At 42.9% G+C, this 21,834-nt stretch overlaps 1 protein-coding gene across 3 annotated transcripts in view; it reads right to left on the bottom strand.

The window, feature by feature from the left end:
- Positions 1-21,834, bottom strand: part of SLC22A3 (solute carrier family 22 member 3) — a 97,819-nt gene that overhangs the window by 49,528 nt on the left and 26,457 nt on the right. For all 3 annotated transcript variants that reach the window (XR_014843704.1, XM_003121106.5, XM_085022214.1), the window contains exons 2-5: positions 6,388-6,491; positions 3,902-4,056; positions 1,999-2,167; positions 1,038-1,155 (exon numbers count right to left, since the gene is read on the bottom strand). Coding sequence is in view for 2 of the 3 variants with exons in the window: in XM_003121106.5 (XP_003121154.2) it covers positions 1,038-1,155; positions 1,999-2,167; positions 3,902-4,056; positions 6,388-6,491 (546 nt within the window). In the remaining variant the exon portion in view is untranslated. The remainder of the gene's footprint in view (positions 1-1,037; positions 1,156-1,998; positions 2,168-3,901; positions 4,057-6,387; positions 6,492-21,834) is intronic.

Here is a 21,834-nt window from a genome sequence, read left to right on the forward strand (position 1 = left end):
ATGCATTTCCCCTGAGCCACAACAGGAACTCCTACCATATATTTTATGACCTGTAAACCTCAAGGTACATCACTGACCTATTTCCATCAGGGACAATTGGTCAGTTGAAAGCTTTGTAAACAACAGAACCTACTGCTTGCTGCTTAATAGAAGAGTCAAAGCAGATGGTAGAAATCCACGTTATCTGGGCAGTTCTGGGGAGCCAGGAAGTTGAGGAAGCGACAATAAAACCAACAAAGCCCATTTTTATCAGAATGTTTCTATCAAAACAAACTGAATGCTGCTAAAGAAAACAACTTTGGCAATGTTAATATTAAAAATTTGAAAATTCGTCCTGAATACTCCTGTTATAATAATCCTTCTGTTCTGCATTCACTCTGTCTTTGCAGCTGAAGCATAATCATCTATTTTTCAAATGCTGCTCTAATTATTCAGGCATTGCTTCAAATATACAAGTGTGTCTTCGACGGCACAGCAACTCTTCCAAACAGCAAAGAACGAGCTTTTAATTACCCCCCCCTTCTCTTAGTGCAGCGGTTCAGAGGCCTCCAAAAAGCCTTTGCTGGAGGAAGGAAGGAAAGAAAGAAAGGGAAGAACGGCAGACCAACCAACATGTGTGCGTCAAAGGCGGAACTATGACACTACTGCTCAAGCTCTGGTTGGCATAGATAACATTTCCAAGACTAAGCTTAAAGACAAATATTTAGACTAAGATTAACGGTCAAGAAAAGCTTTAGAGTTTGCACAATTAGGATGATTGAAAGACTAAATACTGTGGGGCCTCTAGTATGTACAGTATAATAATTCAATGGTTCAGCTACTAAAATATAGACTAAAGGACCAATTCAGCTCAACTGCAGTGCTGTTACGACTCTGCAATTATTTCTTCCTACGACCCATCATGACTCCTCTCAAGGCTTGCTTTTTTTTAAAGCCAAACTCAAAAGGAGTAGTCAGATGTTTGATGGCACGTGCATCAGTGACAAGTTAACTCACCCACTCTCACGCGCTTCGTGACGAGGAATGTATAAAATTACCTCCGTGTAGTTTGGCGAGAGATATTTCCCATTGCATTTGGCAATGCTCCTCAGAATTTTTAAGGCTCTATCTCCTTTCTTCCGAGTAACCAGCCAGCGGGGAGATTCGGGGACCGCCCTGGTGAAAAGAAGTCTTTTTTGAGTTATGCCTGTGAATTTCAAAACCTGAAAGTTACTGACTTGAGTTCCTCCATCCAAGTGGCTCTGGCCATTAGATGCATGTTTAGGAGATTCTGAGGGCTTACAACAGGCTCTCCGAGACACAGATTATTTTCACAAGTTCATAATGAGAGGGGAAAATGCTCACTTGATAAACTGAATCATTGCTCATGATAAAAATAATCAGTATTACATTACTCTTGCAAGAAGGCTATCTTAGGCTGTAGCGTCCTCAATTACACATATGAAAAGAACTGGGGTTTAAGGAGCATTTAGGAAAAGGTTAAGAACCCAAGTTATGTAAACTGATTTGCCCATACATCAAAATTAAATTAGGGGAAGAATTAAAATATGTCACTCTGATGAGCATCAAATGCGCACATCCATAGCTATCTGATAACAACTTTCTTATTCCTCAGAAAATTCCTGAGTACTATTAATTTGCTTGATAAAAGATACAGAGACACAAACACCTTTCATTTAAACTGCATGTTGAACTGCGGGCAGATATGGCTTGTGGCCTTGCCATTTCCATAAAGTCATAAATAATAAACCATAATTCCCTTGAGTCAGAATTTTGCATTTTGGAATTTCATTCATTCATGTTAATAACACCTGTTAGTCAATCATCGAGACGTAATCTCTACAAAATGCTCAAAGTCTCTAGAGGTTCTCAAAGCCAACAGCCATTCCAGAGAGGGTAGAAAATCTAATTGTCCTCATGGTCAGGTTGACTTAGAAGCGTGGATTCTCCCTTTCTGTGGAATAACGATAAACGTGACAGTGACCCAGCCCACGTTACCAGTAATAAAGGAGGAAGAGAAAGTTGGGCAGCGTGATGGCCAGCTGGATCCCTTGCCAGTTGGGGATAAAGTAGGCAATTCCGGGGAGGATTATGATCCCAAGAGTGAAGAACATTTGAATCACTATTCCCACAATCCTTCTTTGCTTCGAACCTACTATTTCCGTCACTGAAGGAAAACAAAGACAGAGGTTAGGGAAGCTCAGGATAGGCTCGAAGCCCACCGACCGACCAACCAACCAACCAACCAACCAACCAGAGATGTTACACCCGCTACATCCATCAGCACTGCTAGACTACAACACAGGACTCTTAAGGATACCCAAGCTTCCATAGGCCCCGACATGATGGGAATACGCCTTCCAGCTGACTCAGGTGCCTTCCTCTCACGTGCTTCTCCGGCTGTCATCAACAAGCCTTTGCTGGGCTTCCCCTACACACCCAGCCCAGCGCCCTTCCCAGGTAGCCAAATACTATATGCATGGGTTTTAGAAGAGCTTATATGATGACTCTTCTGCAAGGTAATTGTAATGATCAAAACATACACACAGTAAAATGGTTAGACTGTTCCACAGTCTCTAAAGATTCACATTTCTTGTCTCTTTCAGGGATACACCGTGAATGTTAGAATCTACAGATAACGGTTTCACTCTCACAAGGATAATTCCCTCCATGTTGTTGGCCTTTTCATTTACATGATACTTCTTTAAATATCACATGGGGGGTTTGTTGCTGGATCCTTTCCTTCCCCACCCCCCCACTGCTCACTTTCTACCCGTCTCTAACCCAATTCTGATCATCCTGGGATGTGCTGCTCTGTGGTTGCCCTAATACCACACCCACACTGGGGTCTCCTTAAAAACGCTTCACAGTCCAAAGTCATTCCTCCTGCCCCCACCAGTGACGGCCCACCCTCCTAGCTCCCTCTCTCCTTCCCTGCCCACAAGAAAGATCTTCAGAGGGTCCCCAAAGTCGGTGCCCCAAAGAGGGACTGTCCAGCAGTAGTGAAAGAGAGTGGCAGCCCACAAGTCAGGAGCGATAATCAAAAAAGAGCCTTTACTTTTCCCTGGTCACCCATCCACTAGGATTCTTTTTTTTTTTTTTTTTTCTTTTTCAGCCACCCCCATGGCACATGGAAGTTTCCGGGCAAGTGATGGAATCCAAGCCTGGGCAAGTGATCGAACCTAAGCCACAGCTGCAACAACACTAGATCCTCCACCCATCACGCTGGGCAGGGGATTGAACCAGCGGCTCCACGGAGATGGGCCAGGTCACTAACCCCCTCACCACAGCAGGAACTCTCACCTACCATGGTTCTTACACTCAGGGCTCGACCCGGACACTACTGGAAAGGGGGCAGCCAGGACCGTCCCCGGTAATAGAAACAAAGGGCAAAGGGAAGTTTTTTGTGTCACACTCAGAAGTCCATCTCTCCAGGTAAGAAAGAGGAAAGGTTTGTAAATGAACTTCTCGTCGTCAGGTCACACCTCCGCGTGGTAAAATGTTCTCCATTGGCACAGAAGGAATGCCATTAAAGAAACAGTATTTGAGAACACAGCAATGTTCGCTCCAACTGTATCACAGAAATACATGGAAAATCAAGGAACTATGGAATTTTTTTAAAAAAATTAATCTCGAATAAAGCAAAGCGAGAAACCATGTGATAACAACATGGCAGGGCCATGAAGTGGTTCACCCCAGTGGTGTGGGATATTCCATATGTGGGTCCCAACTTAGGTGGAGTCTTAACTGCTAAAGAGTCAGAACCTTGTCCCTGCACCGTTTGCAGAAATGACGACTGTTGCAGCAGCACCACACCTGCAGGAGAAAGCCTGACCAGCAGGCACGTCTCGCCTGTCTAACCTGGTTCTCAAACAGACAAGGAGGCGCAGCCTCGACTTACCAATCACGTAGCATGTCATCCATGTTCCCTTTCCAAACACGCCTTGGAGGAAGCGGAAGACCACCAACACAGGGAAATTGGGTGCAAATGCCACCACAACGCCGGTGACGCCAACACCGAGGCAGGATATTAAGTAAATGACTATTCGTCCGTACCTTTTTGAGAAAGAGAGAGGCAGAGATTTCCTTCAACGTTTCCTTCAATACAAGGAGAAGACTAGCACATGTCACAGCGGTTTCAGTACAGAAACTTTATCCTTCCTAACTTCCTTATCTCACCATGTGAAGGACGGCTGAAGATGCCATGTCTTGTTTTATAGCCAAACCAGGGCAAGTAAACACATACGCCTTTGAAAGGCTGTTACAAAATTTAAAGCGCAGAATGTATCCTTTGGGATTGCAGTTTCCAAAGAGGTGACCCTCTCCATGACAAGGTGTTTTCACATGTAATCGCCCTGGTGACACAGTTTGCATTTCCGTGGGTGGCGACAGAAAGAGATGGGAGAGAAAGAAGCTGAAATGGTCATGACAGCCAGGAGACCTGGCTTTCAATTCTGGCTCAACCATCCACCAGTCATGCAACCTTAGGTGAAATTCTTAAGCAATTCAAGACTCAGGTTTTGGTTTTGGTTTTCAAAAAACAGTGACACCGCAGAGACTCAAATGAGTTGCTAAGGCGAAAGCCCTCAACAAACTACAAAGTTCACAAGGAACGTGAGTTGTTCTTAAATTTTGTGTTTTACCTTCAGCATTTACACAACTATTGTCAAAGAGCTTAGGAAAAGGCACAGGTCACCATGGGCAATGTTCTGAGAGTCTGATGTTCAGTGGTTCAGTGGAGCTGTGCCAGGCCATTGGCCGGTGAGGGCCTGTCATCAATGACCTTTGAGAGACTTGATGCAAAGATATCCTTTAGAAATTTCCACCAAATTCACACCACATCTTGCTTCAGTCAGTAGCATGGAGACAAGCAGCCTTGGTGTATCCAGGTTTCTAAATTCATCTCTGCCCTTCCCACCTCCTCTCAGAGATACAGGACCTACTCTGCTGTTCTTGTGCTTTTCTTCAAGAATATTAAAGGACAGAAGCAGCCGAAAGATGGGCAGCCCTGAGTTGAAGCCACATGATTCATGGCTCTGTCTTTATCCCTAAAGCACAGGTCATTTCTGAGGACAGTTTCTCAGCCCCCCTTACGGCACAGGTAGGAAAAGCCACCCCCCTTCTTTTGGCCAAGTTCCTCCGGTGTGAAGATATGTTTACTGGTTGTGAAAAAGAAGCGTGCACAAGAAGCGAAACCCGGTGTTTAAATTAGGAGGAGTAACACGAGAATGCAAGAAATACGTCTCGAAAATCTGTAACTCAGCTCCACGTGGCATCCCGCTTGGAGAAAGAGTGATGTGGTGGGGGTTGGGGGGGGAGAATTAAGGAAGAAAAGATGAATTGAAAAGGCTGTTAAGGAAAAATAGTAGGAAAGACACCGGTAAAAGGGAGGGAAAAGGGGAAAGAGCAGCAGCCACAAAGGATGAAGGAGGGAGTCACAGGCAGAGAAGGGGTGGGGACAGCCCAAAGCAAAGGGACAGAAGGAGCCGAAAAAGAAACCAAAGGCTCTACCCATTTTGAGGTGTTGGTCGGGTCAAACACAGACCATCAATTGCCTACAGCATTTGGGGCATTTTGTCCTGAATTGGCCACTTTATTGCTGTGGGCAGCTCTGTAAGTGACCCTCCTCGCCCTGTCCACCGCAAGCCTGGTCGACAGGACCCCAAGCCTGGGCCAGAGGGACCGGAAGAATAGTAAACCAGGTAGAGCCAAGGGCCAAAGCTTTCCTATCCCTGTCCTAAGGATGAGTAGATTCCTGCCCGTATTTTCACACTTGGAACTGGGATAAAGGAATAAACAGGAAAAGAGCCAACATCAACCATGTCTGAAGCAGGAACAGTTAAACAGAGAAGCACAACTGTCCTCAAGATACACCCTCATTGGGTCTGCCAGTAACGTATCGTTAACGACTGTTCAGTAATAGATCAAATTCTTTCAATGGTTTTTAGAAACGCTTTTTGCAGATTTTTAATTTGTAAAATAAAATACATTTCATTAAAAAGTAAGTGAAACAAATTGGTAAGGAGCTGACCTTAGGCTAAATTAATCAAACCACGACCACTGAGCTACTAAAGCACGCGGCATCATCTCCAGCTCCGCCACATCGGCCCCACCACCAATTCACTGCCTTGCCGGTCTGTGTTTCCCCTCAGACACGTGCAGACCCACAGGGGGCATCCCAACCTCCCACACAGTTCAAGGGATATGGAGTTTAAGAAGGAAAGAATTAGCCCAACCAAATAAATGTGACGGTCTTGAATGGTGGAATCAAGATTATTTGTCTACATTTAGAAAGAAGAGTTTTCAAACAGTTAACACGAAACATCTTCCTCTGCACACGTATACATCGTATTCTAGGTGTGAAGTGGCGGTCACACCTGTGCTTACCTGTCCGCTGCGTAGCCCAAGGTGAACGCCCCAGCCAGGAAGCCCAGGTTGAGGATGGCTTGTGTGAGGTCCAGCATCCAAGCATTGTCACACACGAGGTCAAACTGGGAAAACAAAGAAGACACGTGGGGAGTTCCCGTGGTGGCTCAGCGATAACTAACCCAACCAGTATCCATGAGGACATGGGTTCTACCCCTGGCCGTGCTCGGTGGGTTAAAGATCCAGCATTGCCATGAGCTGTGGCGTGGGTCACAGACGTGGCTCAGATCTGGTGTTGCTGTGGCTGTGGTGTAGACTGGCAGCTACAGCTCCGATTGGACTTCCTAGCCTGGGAACCTCCACTGGTTGCACCTGCAGGCCTAAGAAAGAAAGAAAGAAAGAAAGAAAGAAAGAAAGAAAGAAAGAAAGAAAGAAAGAAAAGAAAGAAAGATACACAGGAGCTGTGTGGCAATGCTTATCCTCAAGACACCTAATCTTTTGTATAGACCAGTGATCTTTACTTAAACATTTCTGTTGGCATCTTCCTTCAATAAAAATTTGAAGTGTATCTGTACATATCTTTATAGAGATATATAAATGTCTTCCTTATCAGTTTCAATATCTGCCAAGGATGTAATTTCCAGGACACTCTAAATACTGACATTTTAAAATCATTCTTTCAACTGTATCCAGTAGAGTCTAAGAATCAGAGCCATGGGACACCTATCATCATCCACTGAAAACAAAAGTCTAAAATTTGACACCAATCTTTTTTCACTCGGAATTTTTATTTTCATTCCCATATATATATCTCCTAATATTTTATGTAGAAAACACTGCGTTTTGTGTTGACATGTGTTGTGTTGATGGACAGGTAAAGAAGCACTTCTATGAGTAATAAATTATGTCTATAAATTGACCTTTAATCGAATTTTTTTCTGTGACAATATTTCTAAACATTAGACTCCTTTCTGGTTGGATTATAATTGCAGTCACTTTTGGGTTTTTTTTTTTTTTTTTTGGTCTTTTTAGGGCCGTACCTGCAGCATACAGTTACTCTTAGAACATAATTGGCAAAAACATAAGATCTGACGACTCTTGGAAAATAATTATTATGGAGGAGTGAAAATTTGTGGTCGATGCACCTCTCCATTAGTAGAAGAATCTTAAGAACACCTGGGGTTTTCCAGGTAGTTCACGTAATCTGTGCAGGAAGGATATTTATTACTAGGATGAGTTAGGGCTCAACATCAATTCTACCCACATTTTTCATTTTTACAAATTTATGTGCCAAGAAAACTTGTCTGTGTAAGTAAATGAACGGGAGCGGAGAGAGTTTTGCTACAGGAGGGCCACTCAATTCTTTGGCTTGCTTCTCAAGCATTTGCCAAGATTCACACTGCAATCTATCATCAAAATTATTTGTATTTAAGACTCCTACAGTCTTGCTGTAAAAAAAAGAAACAGAAACCACCAGACTTACAGAAAGCGCTTAATCAAATCATTGGAGTCATTTACTTTCTTTTTTGAAAAAATTTTATTGGAGCAAAGTGGACATACAATGTTGTATTCGCTTCCGGTGTGCAGCAAAGTGAGTCAGTTATACATACATTCTTTTTTTCTCAGATTCTTTTCCCATACAGGCCACCACTGAGTATTGATCAGATTCCCTGTATGCATGTACTTTCTTTTTTAGTTACTTTCTTACCGATATTCCAAATTACCCCACTGTTTGCTTCCCCACAGGTTTTTAACCCCCAGGTCAACACAACATAGTCAGATGGAAGAGAAGCAGGATTCCTGTCTCAAAGGACTTGGGAAAAGGACCTGCATCTGCACCGCATACATATATATCCTCAGGCAGATCCATTTTGGACATAAGTGAGTGGAGGCTCTGAGTGTTGACTCCCTTCAAAGCACTCAGGCTGCCATTGCCCGTGGCTGTCTCTGCACACCTCCAGGGGGCATGCTTGCCCCAGCTTGAAGGCCGCTGCTCTAGACGGTAGCATGAAGAGGAAATTAATGTTTTTGTAATAGAAATTATGGGTGGTCTTATAGATACATATTCATAAACAAACTGAAATCTTCACTTACAAAACCTGACTTCTTGTCTTGGTTCTACAGCTAATGCCCTGTCGACTTAACATGGAAGGGGGGAGAACAAACTCAGGGCAGCAGCAGTTCGCTTCAGGTGAATAGCAAAGTGAATTCGTTATACATACACATATATTATTTCACAGTTGCTGAAAAAATGTGTGGAGGAGTTCCCTGGTGGCTCAGCAGGTTAAGGATCCAGTGTCATTATTGCTGTGGCTTGGGTTATTGCTGTGCTGGGGGTTTGCTCCCTGGCTCAGGAACTCCTTCATGCTTCAAGTGCAGCCAAAAAAAATTTTTTTTTAATTTTATGGAGATTAAAGAAGAAGATTTACATATATGCATATACTAGTAACCATGGCAACGTAAAAGAGATTTATCATCAGTGTAGGTACTGGTTTCTCAAGGTACAACAGTTTCATTTTAAGTAAACTTGCAGGTGATCATTTATCCAAAATAACTTCCCACTAGAATTAAACGAGAATGCAACTAGAAGTAAAGTATATAAAATCTCAGAAGTCAAACAGATGATTTAACTGCCAGAGAAAACTTTTTTCCCTTATGGCCAGAGCCATGGCATATGGAAGTTCCCTGGCCAGGGCTGAATCTGAGCTGCGGCTGTGACCCATGCCACAGCTGTGGCAATGCCAGTTCCTTTTGCTCACTGCACCAGGCTGGGGGTGGAACCGGAGGCTCCACAGAGACCCGAGCTGCTTGCAGTCAGATTCTTAACCCACTGTACCACAGTGGGAACTCCCAGAGAAAACGCTTTGATTCAGAAAACATTTCAGTATCAGCCAGCATCAAATATAAACTCCCAAAGAGTATAATTTGCTTCCTCAAGCTGAGCTTCGGATAACTGGGTTAGGAACAGGCAGAGGAATGACCCAGCAAGGCCTAGCAAGAGCTAGTCTTTTGATGACTGTGTCCAGCTGCTTTTGAATTGTATGAATTAAGATGTCCCCAAATATTCTTTAAATGCACAAAATATTCTGTAATATAAAAAAAATCAATGATCTTTTTCACTTTCCCCTAGGAGAAATTGTCAAAAAGGATTTATTTCATACTTTGTATGTATCAAAAATAAAATTAATTTTTTGGCACACCCATGGCATGTGGAAGTTCCCTGGCCAGGGATCAAACCTTAGCCACAACAGCGATGATGCCAGATCCTTAACCACTAGGCTACCAGGGAACTCCCAAAACAAAATTAATTTAAAATAAATGTTTACATGATTGAAATGCTATAATAACCATTTCTAAAGCACTGTGATGCCCTGTGGGCCACACATTGTCAGTCCTCTGTGCTTTGTTCTGCATCTCAGATGCTGGAGGAATGGAAACTTCACTATTCAGAATCCTTTACCAGCAGGGGTTCTGTTTTGGTTCTGCCAGTAGGGGGCACTGGTGTGAGACTAGAAGGCAGGAAGGAGGAAATGGAGATTCTGTGTCTGGCTGTGGCAGCAGCACCAGCTCCAACCAGAGCAGTGACAACAATCAGTGCTTCTAACCACTCCCTGGCCACCTGGGCCAAAGAGACAGGGCCCACAGGCTCTGTGATGCTGTGGGGCAGGGCAGGGGCTCCGTGGGAACTGTTCTTCCTGGTCTGTCCCCCCCTTGCTTGTGTAGCCCTTCCAAAACAGCTCCAATCCAAATCCGCTTATTAAATCCCTTCTGGCTGGAAATACCTAGCCCAGTTTCTGCTTTTACAACTGGGAGCCTGCCATCTTTCAAAAGCACAAAATAAATTAACTGAAACAAATTATGTACCTATCAAGAAATACACACACACACACACACACACACACACACACGTGCTTAGGCTTCCAGTGTAGAAACAGACCCTGTGCTCAGAAGGACTGAAGGGCTTGGTTTTGTCAGGAGGGAGACCCCTGCCTCCTGGGGCCAGTGCCTCCTAATCAGCTCTGAGCTCCCTGCCTGCTGCCAAAACCGCTCTGGGTCCGAGATAGATTTTGTGTCTAAAGAGAGGTCAGCAGACACTGAAGCCAATGAATGTCATAGGCTAAGGACTTTTTCCTGAAATAAAGTACTAAAAGCTTGGAGTTCCCAGGGAGTCCTAAAACCCAGGTCTTGTCAAATGTAACTGTTTTCTTTTAAGTGAAGTATAGCTGATTGACAATGCTGTGTTAGTTTCAAGTATACAGCAAAGTGATTCAGTTATACATACACATATTGTTTTTTCAGATTCTTTCCCTTTATACAAGATCCTGAGTATAGTTCCCTGTGCTCTTGGTCCTGTTGATCATCTATTTCATATACAGTCGTGTGTATATGTTAAACTCCTAATGCATCCCTCCCCCTCTTAACCCTAATTTAACTAAGTCTGAATCAAAGACACAAGCCTTTATGTCTGCCCTAAGGCAATCTATTTAAGAACAAGCGAGGCGTCTCCTTTTTTTGTGAGTACGCATTTGTAATTATTTTTAAATGCTCATAAACCCATATATACACATCCTGTTAATTTTCTTTTAAAGTCACTTTTGTTTAAAGTTCAAGTTGATTTTACACAAAGAGAATGACTCCCCTTGGCGTGAGCAGAAAACTTCAAACAAGTGTTTATGTCCTGATGGAAGGACTGCATTGCTTCATTTTGCAGAAAGCACAACTCCAGCTAATTAGATACTTTTGAAGGGCTTCCAACCAAGTGCTTTTTTTTAGCTTTTCCTAGTTGTTAAAATCCAAACAGACATGTTAATTTGAATTGTAATGCTAAAATGCTGGATCAAGTTATCATCAGATATATGCTAAAGTTTTGCTTTCTAAATTATCCTTAGAACGAGAACAACAGAATGTCTTCAATATGCAAAGGTCAAAGGTAGGGAATGAGGTGAAAATAATGCGAGGATGCAAACGACAGAAACTCCAGAGGGGCCGTTTCTGCCCCCCAACCACAGGGAATGGCTCCTGATGGCCAGCAGCTGGCTTTTCCTTAGATGTCCTGTTTAGCCTCTTGAACAAGTGCTCACATCAGAGAGTTTACGTTCAGAGGACATCACAGTATTTGACTCTGGCCATGGCCATGGCCATGAGAAACAGTACTCATTGTATGGTCGTGGGAGAAAGGGAAGTTGCTGGAGTCAAATGATAAGCTCGAAATGCCTGTTTGGACTTTCTAAGGATGAGTTGTAAATGGAGCCATTGCAAATCAGCTCTCAGAAATCAGTAGCCACTAAACTCTGCACCAGTGATAAAAACATCTCTCGTGCCTCTGGTTTGACCACCGGGTGTGGGATACCCCTGGGTCCGTTTTCCCTCCGCCAGCCACCCGTCGACCCCCATGGATAGGTCCCATTCTAATGAACAAGCCACCATCACAGAGTCCAATAATGGTTAAAAATATTGTAACCATAAAGAAAACAGTCTGGGTTGGATTTCTGCGAGGGGAAAGGATGCCATCATTAATTCTGGTCTTCGTGAAAAAATTTTAACATGATCTGATGGCATTATTTGGGTGTCTTCACAAAAAGCTAATGCTTTTCTGACCTGTGTGAACCCTGTGGATGAACTGCAAGGATGCAAACTAATCCTCAGGCATTTGCAGGTGGCTTCCAGTGGGGTGCCTGGCATCGTGCAGATGAGGCGGGGAGGAACACCGGTGATGTATGTGCACGCTTTGTTTCCACCGCCTGAGGAGCTCCTCGCATGGCTTAGAGAGGCAGGGTCCATTTATGGGAGGCAAGTGCACAGCAATTAAGATCTAAAAGGCATGGGATTGACTCTAAATGCAACAGGACCTCAGAGGAAGCAAGGACTGGTAGGACCCAGAGCAGTCAGATTCATGAAAAGGAGGGACATTAACAGGGGCAAGAAGGGCATTTGAGCAGGAAGATGGGCAACCTAGGCACAGGCAGGAGCATCAGTGCCTGTGAGGTTCAGCTCTGCCTACAGCACTGGGGGAGCTGGGCTCAGTCTTGAAGCAAAGGGACCACTCGTCTCTACGCTCCCAGTGGGGAAGGGAGCACAGGCCCAGGGGGCGGGACAGTGTGTTTCTTACTCAGGAAACCAGAGGCAATGAGAGAGCTCAGAACAAGGGAGGAAGAGGTTCTAAAGGATAGAGGAAGAGTCTGGAAGGTTGTAAATGGAAAGGCCCAGAGCAGAAGCCATGACTCCAGGACAGAATGAGATGCCAGGGAGATGAGAGCAAGACCCAAAGAGAAAAGACAGGAAACCCAAGAGCCTGCAATGACCACCTAAAACAGGTGACTTCACATGCATAGAGGCACCGCCAGTGATGCAAGGTTTGCAGAGTATCACTTGTCATAGAAGCTGTTCTCCCAGGTTGATAACAGCCGGGCTTCAATGTATCGTTAAAGCAAATAAACTTTGAAATATAACAGAGAGGTGTCCTTTACATGCATGCTTTTTGTCTGAGCTCATGAAACTGGGAGAAATGAAGAAACTAAATGTAATAATAATGCCTCGTCATTCATTAGCTTAAAACCATTGTGACTCACCCTCACATCCCAAAAGTTCAAGCTGTTCGCTTTCTTTGTAGTGAAGACAAGCGGTTATTCATCTGAAAATGTTTACGATTTCTCCAAATAGCTGAGACTAGCTGAAGACAAGAGCAAGATGAGAGGCTCTGAGTCTGGACAGAGCTAAGGGCCGAGAGGAGCTGTGGTTCCGGAGTCAGACCTTCTGGGTGTCTTCGTCCCTAGCTTTGTGTCCCTTGGCAGTTTTCTTAGCATCTTTAACCCTCTGTGTCCCTCATCTATACAATGAGAGCAAGAACTGCCCTGATGCTCTCCCTCAGATAATGTATGTAAAGTACTTCGTCCAATGCCTGAGACATTAAATACTGGATAATGATTATGATTAGTGACCTAATGCTGCTGATAATAAATACCATAACAAATGGTCTTAAAATGTGGTTTTCAACATTGACTGTGCATTAAAATTTCTTGGAATAAGTGAAAACAAGCCCAAGTTCCCCTCCAGACCAATTAAATCGGAATCTAGCCTAAGGAGCAGGTAAGTTTGAAAACTACTGGTGTAGACGTTATTGGGAATTTACATACCTGCTGGAGGGTAGTTAATTTCTGCATATTGTATGTGGTTGAAGAAGGTTCCCCCGACCCCTCACCCAAGTTATGTCTATCTGGGACCTCAGAATATGACTTTATTTGGAAAGAGGATCTTTGCAGATAAAATTTGTTGAGGTCATACTGGATGGGGGGGGGGTGGCTGATCCAAGGACTGGTGTCCTTCCTAAAGGATCATCACGGCGAGACGTGGGCAGAGATAAGAGTCCCGCCTCTGCAAGCCAAGGATCGCCAAGGATCGCCCATTTGTTCCCAAGCGCTGCCGTGACAGAGCACGGCTTACACGACAGAAGTTTATTTCCTCACAGTTCTGGAGGCTGGAAGTCTGGGATCAAGGAGTCAACAGAGTTGATTTCTTCTGAGGCTTCTCTCTTCAGCTTGAAGACAGACTCTTCTCCCTGCGTCTTCACACGGGCTTCCCTGTGTGTGTCTGCATCCCAGTCTCTTTCTGCTAAGGTCATCAGTCCTTTGGACCAGCGCCCACCCGAACGACCTCTTATCAGTGTAATTTCCCCTTTAGAGCTTCTATCTCACATACAGTCACATTCTGAGGTCCATATGAGTTGGGAGGTATATCTTAGCCCGTAACTGCCATTGTCCCTGGCAGTGATTGCAGAGGCATGGAGCAGACTCTCTCCTAGAGCCTTCGGAGGGACCATGGCCATATGTCTGTCTTCTTTGGAGAACTGTCTAGTTAGATTTCTGCCCATTTTTTGATTGGGTTTTGTGGTTTTTTGATATAAAATTCCATGAGATGCTTGTATATTTTGGAGATTAATCCCTTGTCAGTCTCCTCATTTGCAAATATTTTCTCCCACTCTGTGGGTTGTCATTTCATTTTTTTAATGGTTTCCTTTGCTGTGCAAAAGCTCTGAAGTTGAATTAGACCCCACTGGTTTACAACTGTTTTTATTTTCATTATTCTAGGAGGTGGCTCAAATAAGATGTTGCTGCAATTTATGTCAGAGTGTTCTGCCTGTGTTTTCCTCTAGGAGTTTTACAGTATTTGGTCTTACATTTTGAGTTTATTTTTGCGTATTATGTTAGAGAATGTTCTAATTTCATTCTTTTACATGCAGCTGTCCAGTTTTCCCAGCACCACTTATTGAAGAGACTGTCATTCCTCCACGGTAGGTTCTTGCTTGCTGTGTCATAGATTATCTGACCATAGGTGCTTGGGTCTATTTCTGGGCTTTCTATTCTGTTCCACTGACCTGTATTTCTTTTTTTTGTGCATACCACACCTTTTTGATCACTGTAACTTTGTAGTATAGACCAGATTCAGGGAGCATGATTCCTCCAGTTCTGTTTTTCCTTTTTCAACCATAACAATAATGATAATGGTAAACACTAATAACAACAGTAACAACAAAAAAAAACCCACTTGAAAGTTTTACCTATGAACATGAAGGTTTAAAAATTGGACAACAGTTTATATCACAATTGTATTAAAAATCCAAAATGGAAACACTCTAGAGGGGTCTTTGTGTTACGTTCACCGGTGATTTCCAATGTGGGAAGGTATTTTGAAAGTTGGTTTTCAAGCCAAAGGCATTCTCTGCTGACTGACTCTACTACAAGATTATGCAACATGCATGAAAAATGTCTACACTTCAGAGTAAAGAGGGCTCTGGGGGAAACCGTGGGAACCATAAGAACCAAATAGGCACTGCATATCCTCACCAAGCTCTGAGCCACCTGTGGGCCCATCTGCAAACACAAGCAGAAGAAAGTGCCCAGGCAAGGGCAAGACTCTGCAGTTCAGCCGAGAAGATCTGGGCCCTCAGAGCAAGTGGTTCTCAGTCATAAGTGACTGCAAGAAACAGGAGCACTAAAAGCCCTAATTCAGAGTCTCAGGGAGAAGCTAGAGGCCATCACGTTGACAAAACAGAGTGGTGAGTCTGGGGAAAGGTGCATTCTGCAAAAAGGAATTATTGGAAATTAAAAGCATAAGTACTAAAATCAAATCAAAAGGGGGCAGTGGGCAGCAGGTGGAATGCTGGGGATGAGTGATTAGTGACCTGGGATATGCCCACGTGAGGTTTTTCAGGAACCTGAGAAAAAAAGCCAAGAGGAGACATCAGGGAGAAAAGAAGAGAAGCACAGAGGAGTCTGAGGTGCTAACCCTGGTTTGCCACAACTGGGAACCCACAAGGGGCGGGGGAGAGAAGTTATAATAAAGCACAGAGAGAAATTCTGTGAGTGGAAGATTTGAGCCAAGTGGCCAGCAGCAGAGGGAGAAGAGGTCTTTGCAAGTACCTGCACTTCCATCCCCACACCCGTCCTGGCCTTGGAGACCCCTGAGTATGAGTAAGACGCCTGGGGATTAAAGACTTTCAGATGTTTCTTCTGTGCTCAGCACCGCTGGCACCCCCATCTGTACAGGAGCCTGCCTTTCCTGTTCCATCTCCCACCCTCCTGCCCCTAACCTGGGATTCGGCTTTCTCTGCGGAGCTAAATCAGGTATTGGTATATATTTATTGATACAGAAAGACACCTATACTTTAGCAGATTCAAAAATCAGGTTACCAAAAACAAGGCATATGACCTTTTTTTCCACAACAATCTCTACGGAAGCATATACATCAGATTATCTGAAGGGAAGTATATCCCCAGCTAATTGAAAAGTTCTCATGACTGGACTATAAATGATTTAGTTTCCATACTTTTGTGTTTTCCTAATTTTCTCTGCATTGCGTATGTAGTAATTATTTTTAAGTATTTTGCTAGAAAAAATGTAAAACTCTATCCACTTTGGAAGAACACAGAAATCCTATACTGAAAGTAAAGTCAATATTGGAAGGAAGGGGAAGAAGTTTAGTTGAAGTAAGGATGGCAAGAGGAATGGGGGAAAAGGGCCTTCGGAGTCAGATGGTTAAAGGCTGGTATGCAGTGAAGTGGACACTCTCCCTGACAATTATATTTGAAATAATTGCTAGTGGGAAATCAGAGATAAGTGAGGGCAGGGCAGGGAGACTGTCTTCTTAAAAGTCTTTCAAATGATATTTAATTTCACATGAAATTTAGGAAATAATTAAAAGTACAAAAGCACAAATCAAGAACCTCTCTCTAGGTACAGGTTAAGCCCTCAATGCCTAAGGCAAGTCTGTACTTACTCCTGGCAAATCCAGTTCTGATAAATGAATAATATATAAATAACATATAAATGTATAAATAATATATTAATATTATAATATTATAATATATAAATAACAATATATATTACTAAATGAATAATATATAAATAATGTCATAGCAGAATGCAGCTCTCATTCTTTGCCATTGCTACTTGATCTGAAGCTACTGCATAAACGAAACTAAGATTTTGTGTGCTGAACCCCTGAGAGTATCCGTCAAGTCCCGAGTTTCTGTTTACCTTCAATCTTTTTTTCTTTCCCTCTTGTTAGGGTCATTTCTACTGACTGAATAATTTCCACTGACTGACCGTCAAGTTCACTTGTTCTTTCTTCTGCCACCCCCAATCTGTTATTGAGACTACTTAGTGAATTTGTCATCTCCATTATTATAGTTTTCAGCTGTCAAATTTCTATTTTTGGGAGTTATCATCATGGCTCAGTGGTAACAAACTTGACCAGTATCCATGAGGACACGGGTTTGATCCCTGGCCTCACTCAGTGGGTTAAGGATCTGGCATTGCTGTAAACTGCCGTGAGCTGTGGTATAGGTCACAGACGTGGCTCAGATCTGGCATTGCTGTGGCTGTGGTATAGGCCATCAGCTACAGCTCTGATTCAACCCCTAGCCTGGGAACTTCCACACGCCATGGGTGTGGCCCTAAAAAGACAAGTAAATAAATTTTAAAAAATAAAATTTCTATTTTTTAAATCATTTCCATTTCTCTGTTGAGATTCCCTATCTACTTATTCATCAAAATCATTTTAATTCCTTGAATGTCCTTTAATTGGTTGAACATATTTATGATAGCTGCTTTGAAGTCTTTGATACTGAACCCGAAGTCTGGGCTGACTCGGAGTCAGTTTCTATTGGCAGTCATTCTCCACTGCCTCCCTGTTCTCCCCAGCAACTTCCTGTTCTTCGCATGTCTCACTGGCTTGAGACGTCAAAAGACAGGGCCACATCTGTGGCCTATGGAAGCTCCCGGGCCAGGGGTCAAATCATAGCTGCAGCTGCCAGCCTGCACCACAGCCACAGCAATGCCAGATCCGAGACACATCTGTGACCTACACCGCAGCTTGTGGCAACACTGGATCCTTAACCCACTGAGTGAGGCCAGAGATCAAATCTGCATTCTCACGGACACTACGTCAGGTTCTTAACCCACTGAACCGTAACAGGAACTCTAGGATAACTTGTAACTGTTAGCGTTTGAGATAATATACTCATCTAAGTTCCCTAGAACAATATTCATTTAAAGTTATGCACAACATTTTTGCCAATATTCTCAATCCCAGAGACCAAGGTTAGCTTCTATGGATCTTGTTCCATAATATTAATCACACATAACACCCAATATCTGAAATTCAAGCTTCATGGTGGAGACCTCCCAAAATGGGTCTGCTATACATCTGTTTTTATGAGATATTACTAAAGTAATAATCAGCCTTAGCAGGTCATACATGTGGTGCTAGGGAGGAATGCCTTGGAAATAGATTGTCTGTCCTTTGATTAAAACTTTCAATAGCTCCCCACTTTTTACAGAAGAAAGTTCAGGCCTTTTTACTGCAGGCTTCAAAGCTCTTCCTCTAGCTAGGACCCTGACATGTTTTTCCAATCTTTCCATCCATTACTTTTCATTTTCTCAGCGGCACTGGTGCGTTCACCTGTATTTGAACCATTTTTAACTTTGCAAGCTTCCAGCTGTTATCTCTGTCTAGAACACAGCCTTTTTTTAATCTCTTCTCTGATAAAAACCCTATTCCTTCATTCTTCCAGGCCAGATAAAATGCATCCCCTTGTTTCGAGATGCTCTGTAGATACATCAGACCCTTCATGAATATCTATTTCAGTTAGCTCCGGAGGCTAGACACAAGTCAACACCTTGTGACCGTATATCCTGCATTTTCCAGAAAAATCCCAATTCCATAATTTTTTTGGTCTCAAAAGTAAGCTTGTTACTTCTCAGACTACATGTCCCTGTATTTTAGTTGATAAACTCATTTACTACATCATTATCATTCTGTATCATCAGATGAAAAAATCTGAAAAAATAGCAAATGTTTTTAAAAGATCACTGCCCATAATTTTTAAAAATTATTTTAATTTAACCTATATGGTGACTGTATATAAGTTAGAAGGAAAACAACCAATTATTGTAATCACTTGCAATTCTACACTGATATGAACATTCTTCCAGACTTTCCTCCATGCGTATATACACATGTATGTTTTTAAAAGATAAGATCACATTCTTCTACTATTTCATAGAGTCTGCATGTGCTTTAGGAATTTGTGAATCTCTCCTCCACACCATCACTCTAAGTAGCTATATTTAGTCTACTGCATAGGTGACCATAATCATTAAACCAATTATTTAGGCTGAATAAAGGATTAGGTTTTTTGTTTTGTTTTTCCTTTTTTGGCAGCCCTGCGGCACATGGAGTTCCCAGGCTAGGGATCAGATCCAAGCCACTGTCGTGAGCTACGCTGGATCCTTTAACCCATTGTGCCGGGCAGGGGATTGAACCTGTGTCCTGGTGCTGCAGAGAAGCTCCCAATCCTGTTGCGCCACAGGGGGAATTCCCAGGTAGGTTTTTCCCTCACCCTTAAAGAAATACACCACAAGCCTTATTTTAAAAAGGAAATACTAAATCAATAAGAGTTTTGAATGTAGTCAAGTCACAGCAAGTGAAATATATGTATTTGGGGATGAAAGATTAAATTATAATTTCAAGAAAATGATTCCAGTTCTCTTGTTAACCTTCCTATATTCCAACCTATTACAAAACACATTTTGAAAAATATAATGTAAAGCAGTTTGCTAAATTACGTGGGTTTACATATTCCTTTGTAAAACTCTTACATTCGCCTCCTAAAATACATGTGCCTGAGCCCATTCCATGCAAGTCCATTCTTTTCTGACAAAGGTTTTCTTTTCTTTCTTTTTTTCTTTTTTTTTTTTTTGTCTTTTTGCCATTTCTTGGGCCGCTCCTATGGCAAATGGAGGTTCCCAGGCTAGGGGTCGAATCGGAGCTGTAACTGCCAGCCTACGCCAGAGCCACAGCAATGCGGGATCCGAGCCGCGTCTGCGACCTGCACCACAGCTCACGGCAACGCCAGATCGTTAACCCACTGAGCAAGGGCAGGGACCGAACCCGCAACCTCATGGTTCCTAGTTGGATTCATTAACCACTGCGCCACAACGGGAACTCCCAGGTTTTCATTTTTAAGAAAAGAAAATGTAGGCTCTGTTTAGATTCGTCTCGTTGTTAACTGAAGGGATGAGAAGTTCTCCTTGGAATTGACCGTGTATCCATTGCATGATAACAATCCTCTGAAATAACTAGGAGATGTGGAGACATTTAAAAGGACCTGAGGCGTTCTCGTCATCGTGCGGCAGAAACGAATCCGACCAGGAACCATGAGGTTGCGGCTTCCATCCCTGGTCTCACTCATTGGATGAAGGATCCAGCATTGCTGTGAGCTGTGGTGTAGATCACAGATGCGGCTCCGATCCCATGATGCTGTGGCTGTGGTGTAGGCTGGCGTCTACAGCTCTGATTCGACCCCTAGCCTGAACATCCATGTGCCGCGGGTGCGGCCCTCTAAGGACAAAAGACAAATAAATAAATAACCATGATAAACATATTGAAATGACTCCACATTTTGTAAGTAAGGCTGCCCAGGTGACAGGTGGCATGGTCTGCATGTGTATTTCAGACCTATTTATTTGCTTATTATTTGTACGCACAGGTAAGAGACGAGGAGATAGAAATGAGAAACAATGACAAATTCAAAGCTCCTTGATTTCTTAGGACTCTAACTCCAGTGACTCGTGGGGGTTGAGTTGTATTTGGAACGTACAATAAATAGTACAAAAAATGGACTGATTATTTGATAATTATAAGTACAAAGTACAAAGGGAAAAACGAAACACCCCAGAATTTATCCTTAGAAACATGATTTATCCTTAGAAACATGATTTATCCTTGAAACATGATAATACATAAAACCAAAAATAATACAAGTGTAGCTGTTTTTTTATGAGTCTTTGGTTTGGGCAAAAGAAACTTCTATATTAACCTATCATGAATCAAGACGGGGACTTTTATGAGAGCAAAAAAGTAGTTCCACCACATTGAATTGGCATTTTGAAAACTACCAGGAGATATTTTGCTACTAGGAATTTTCCTTAAATACAGACAGAGTGATATTCAGCAGCTCCCTGGGCTGTAAGACCTCACGGAATGTACAGGAAGGCTGTCGTAAGCCGTCTGATCACAGGCTGGGTGAAACACACAGAGGAAAAATAATAACGATCACAGTAAATCCCTCAACGAGCTTAACCACCCCTTTTGAGAAAAGCAAACATCTTCTGGATCCTTTGGAGAGAAAGACAGACTCCCCCACCTCCTGTCTCCCAGGAGGGCTTAACATGGGAATTTTAGAAATCGGCCACCTTGAGATGTCAAGGATTTCCAGGTGTGTATTACAGGTATTCCTTGAAGAAGAATTCTAGGATGGAGCAGCCCCGACATCAGTTTCCGTGTTTCAGAATTAGGCGTAACACTTTTTCTCCACTTGGACGCTGCTGTTGCCAAAGATTTTCATCATCTAGTCAGAAGATGGGAGTGCCACGTACGCCTTTGGGAGTCTTCCAAAGCCCATGTTTTCTAATGGAACACACTCTTAGGACACAGGCAGCCAAGCTGAAGAAACACCTGGGGCAGCACCATATAAAAATCGACTCCTCCAGAGTATACAACCTAGGCTACAGAATTTCAATCTTTGGCATTTTCCCCCTTGAACCCAGGTCTTTTTTAATCATCTAAAAGATCACTGATTGTGATATGAATATTAAAAAGCTATATTTGAATCCTAGCACACCTGCCTGACTTTGACGCCTCATTCTAGAATTTTCTGAGCCTTAGTGTTGTTCACACGTCCGAACTAGAGACACGGACCAGTCTTGAGGATCTGCGCTTTCCTGTCCTGAAATTTTCTGTCCTGTGCACATGCAGTGACTGTTAGAAACACCAGGAGACTCCTATCCTTAAAATAATTACTATTAGACTACAAAAGAAGAAAAAATGTATTGGAAAGCTTTGGAGGAGAAACAGATCATTATATAAACCAGGAAGAAAAGCAGAAGTTATTGTCAGCAGAAGTCAAC

The sequence above is a fragment of the Sus scrofa genome, chromosome 1 (assembly GCF_054392235.1).
Source record: "Sus scrofa isolate SSC_HxYL_T2T_F1_AM1 chromosome 1, Sscrofa_HxYL_maternal_Yorkshire_Landrace_v2.0, whole genome shotgun sequence".
Classification (NCBI taxonomy): Eukaryota; Metazoa; Chordata; class Mammalia; order Artiodactyla; family Suidae; genus Sus; species Sus scrofa.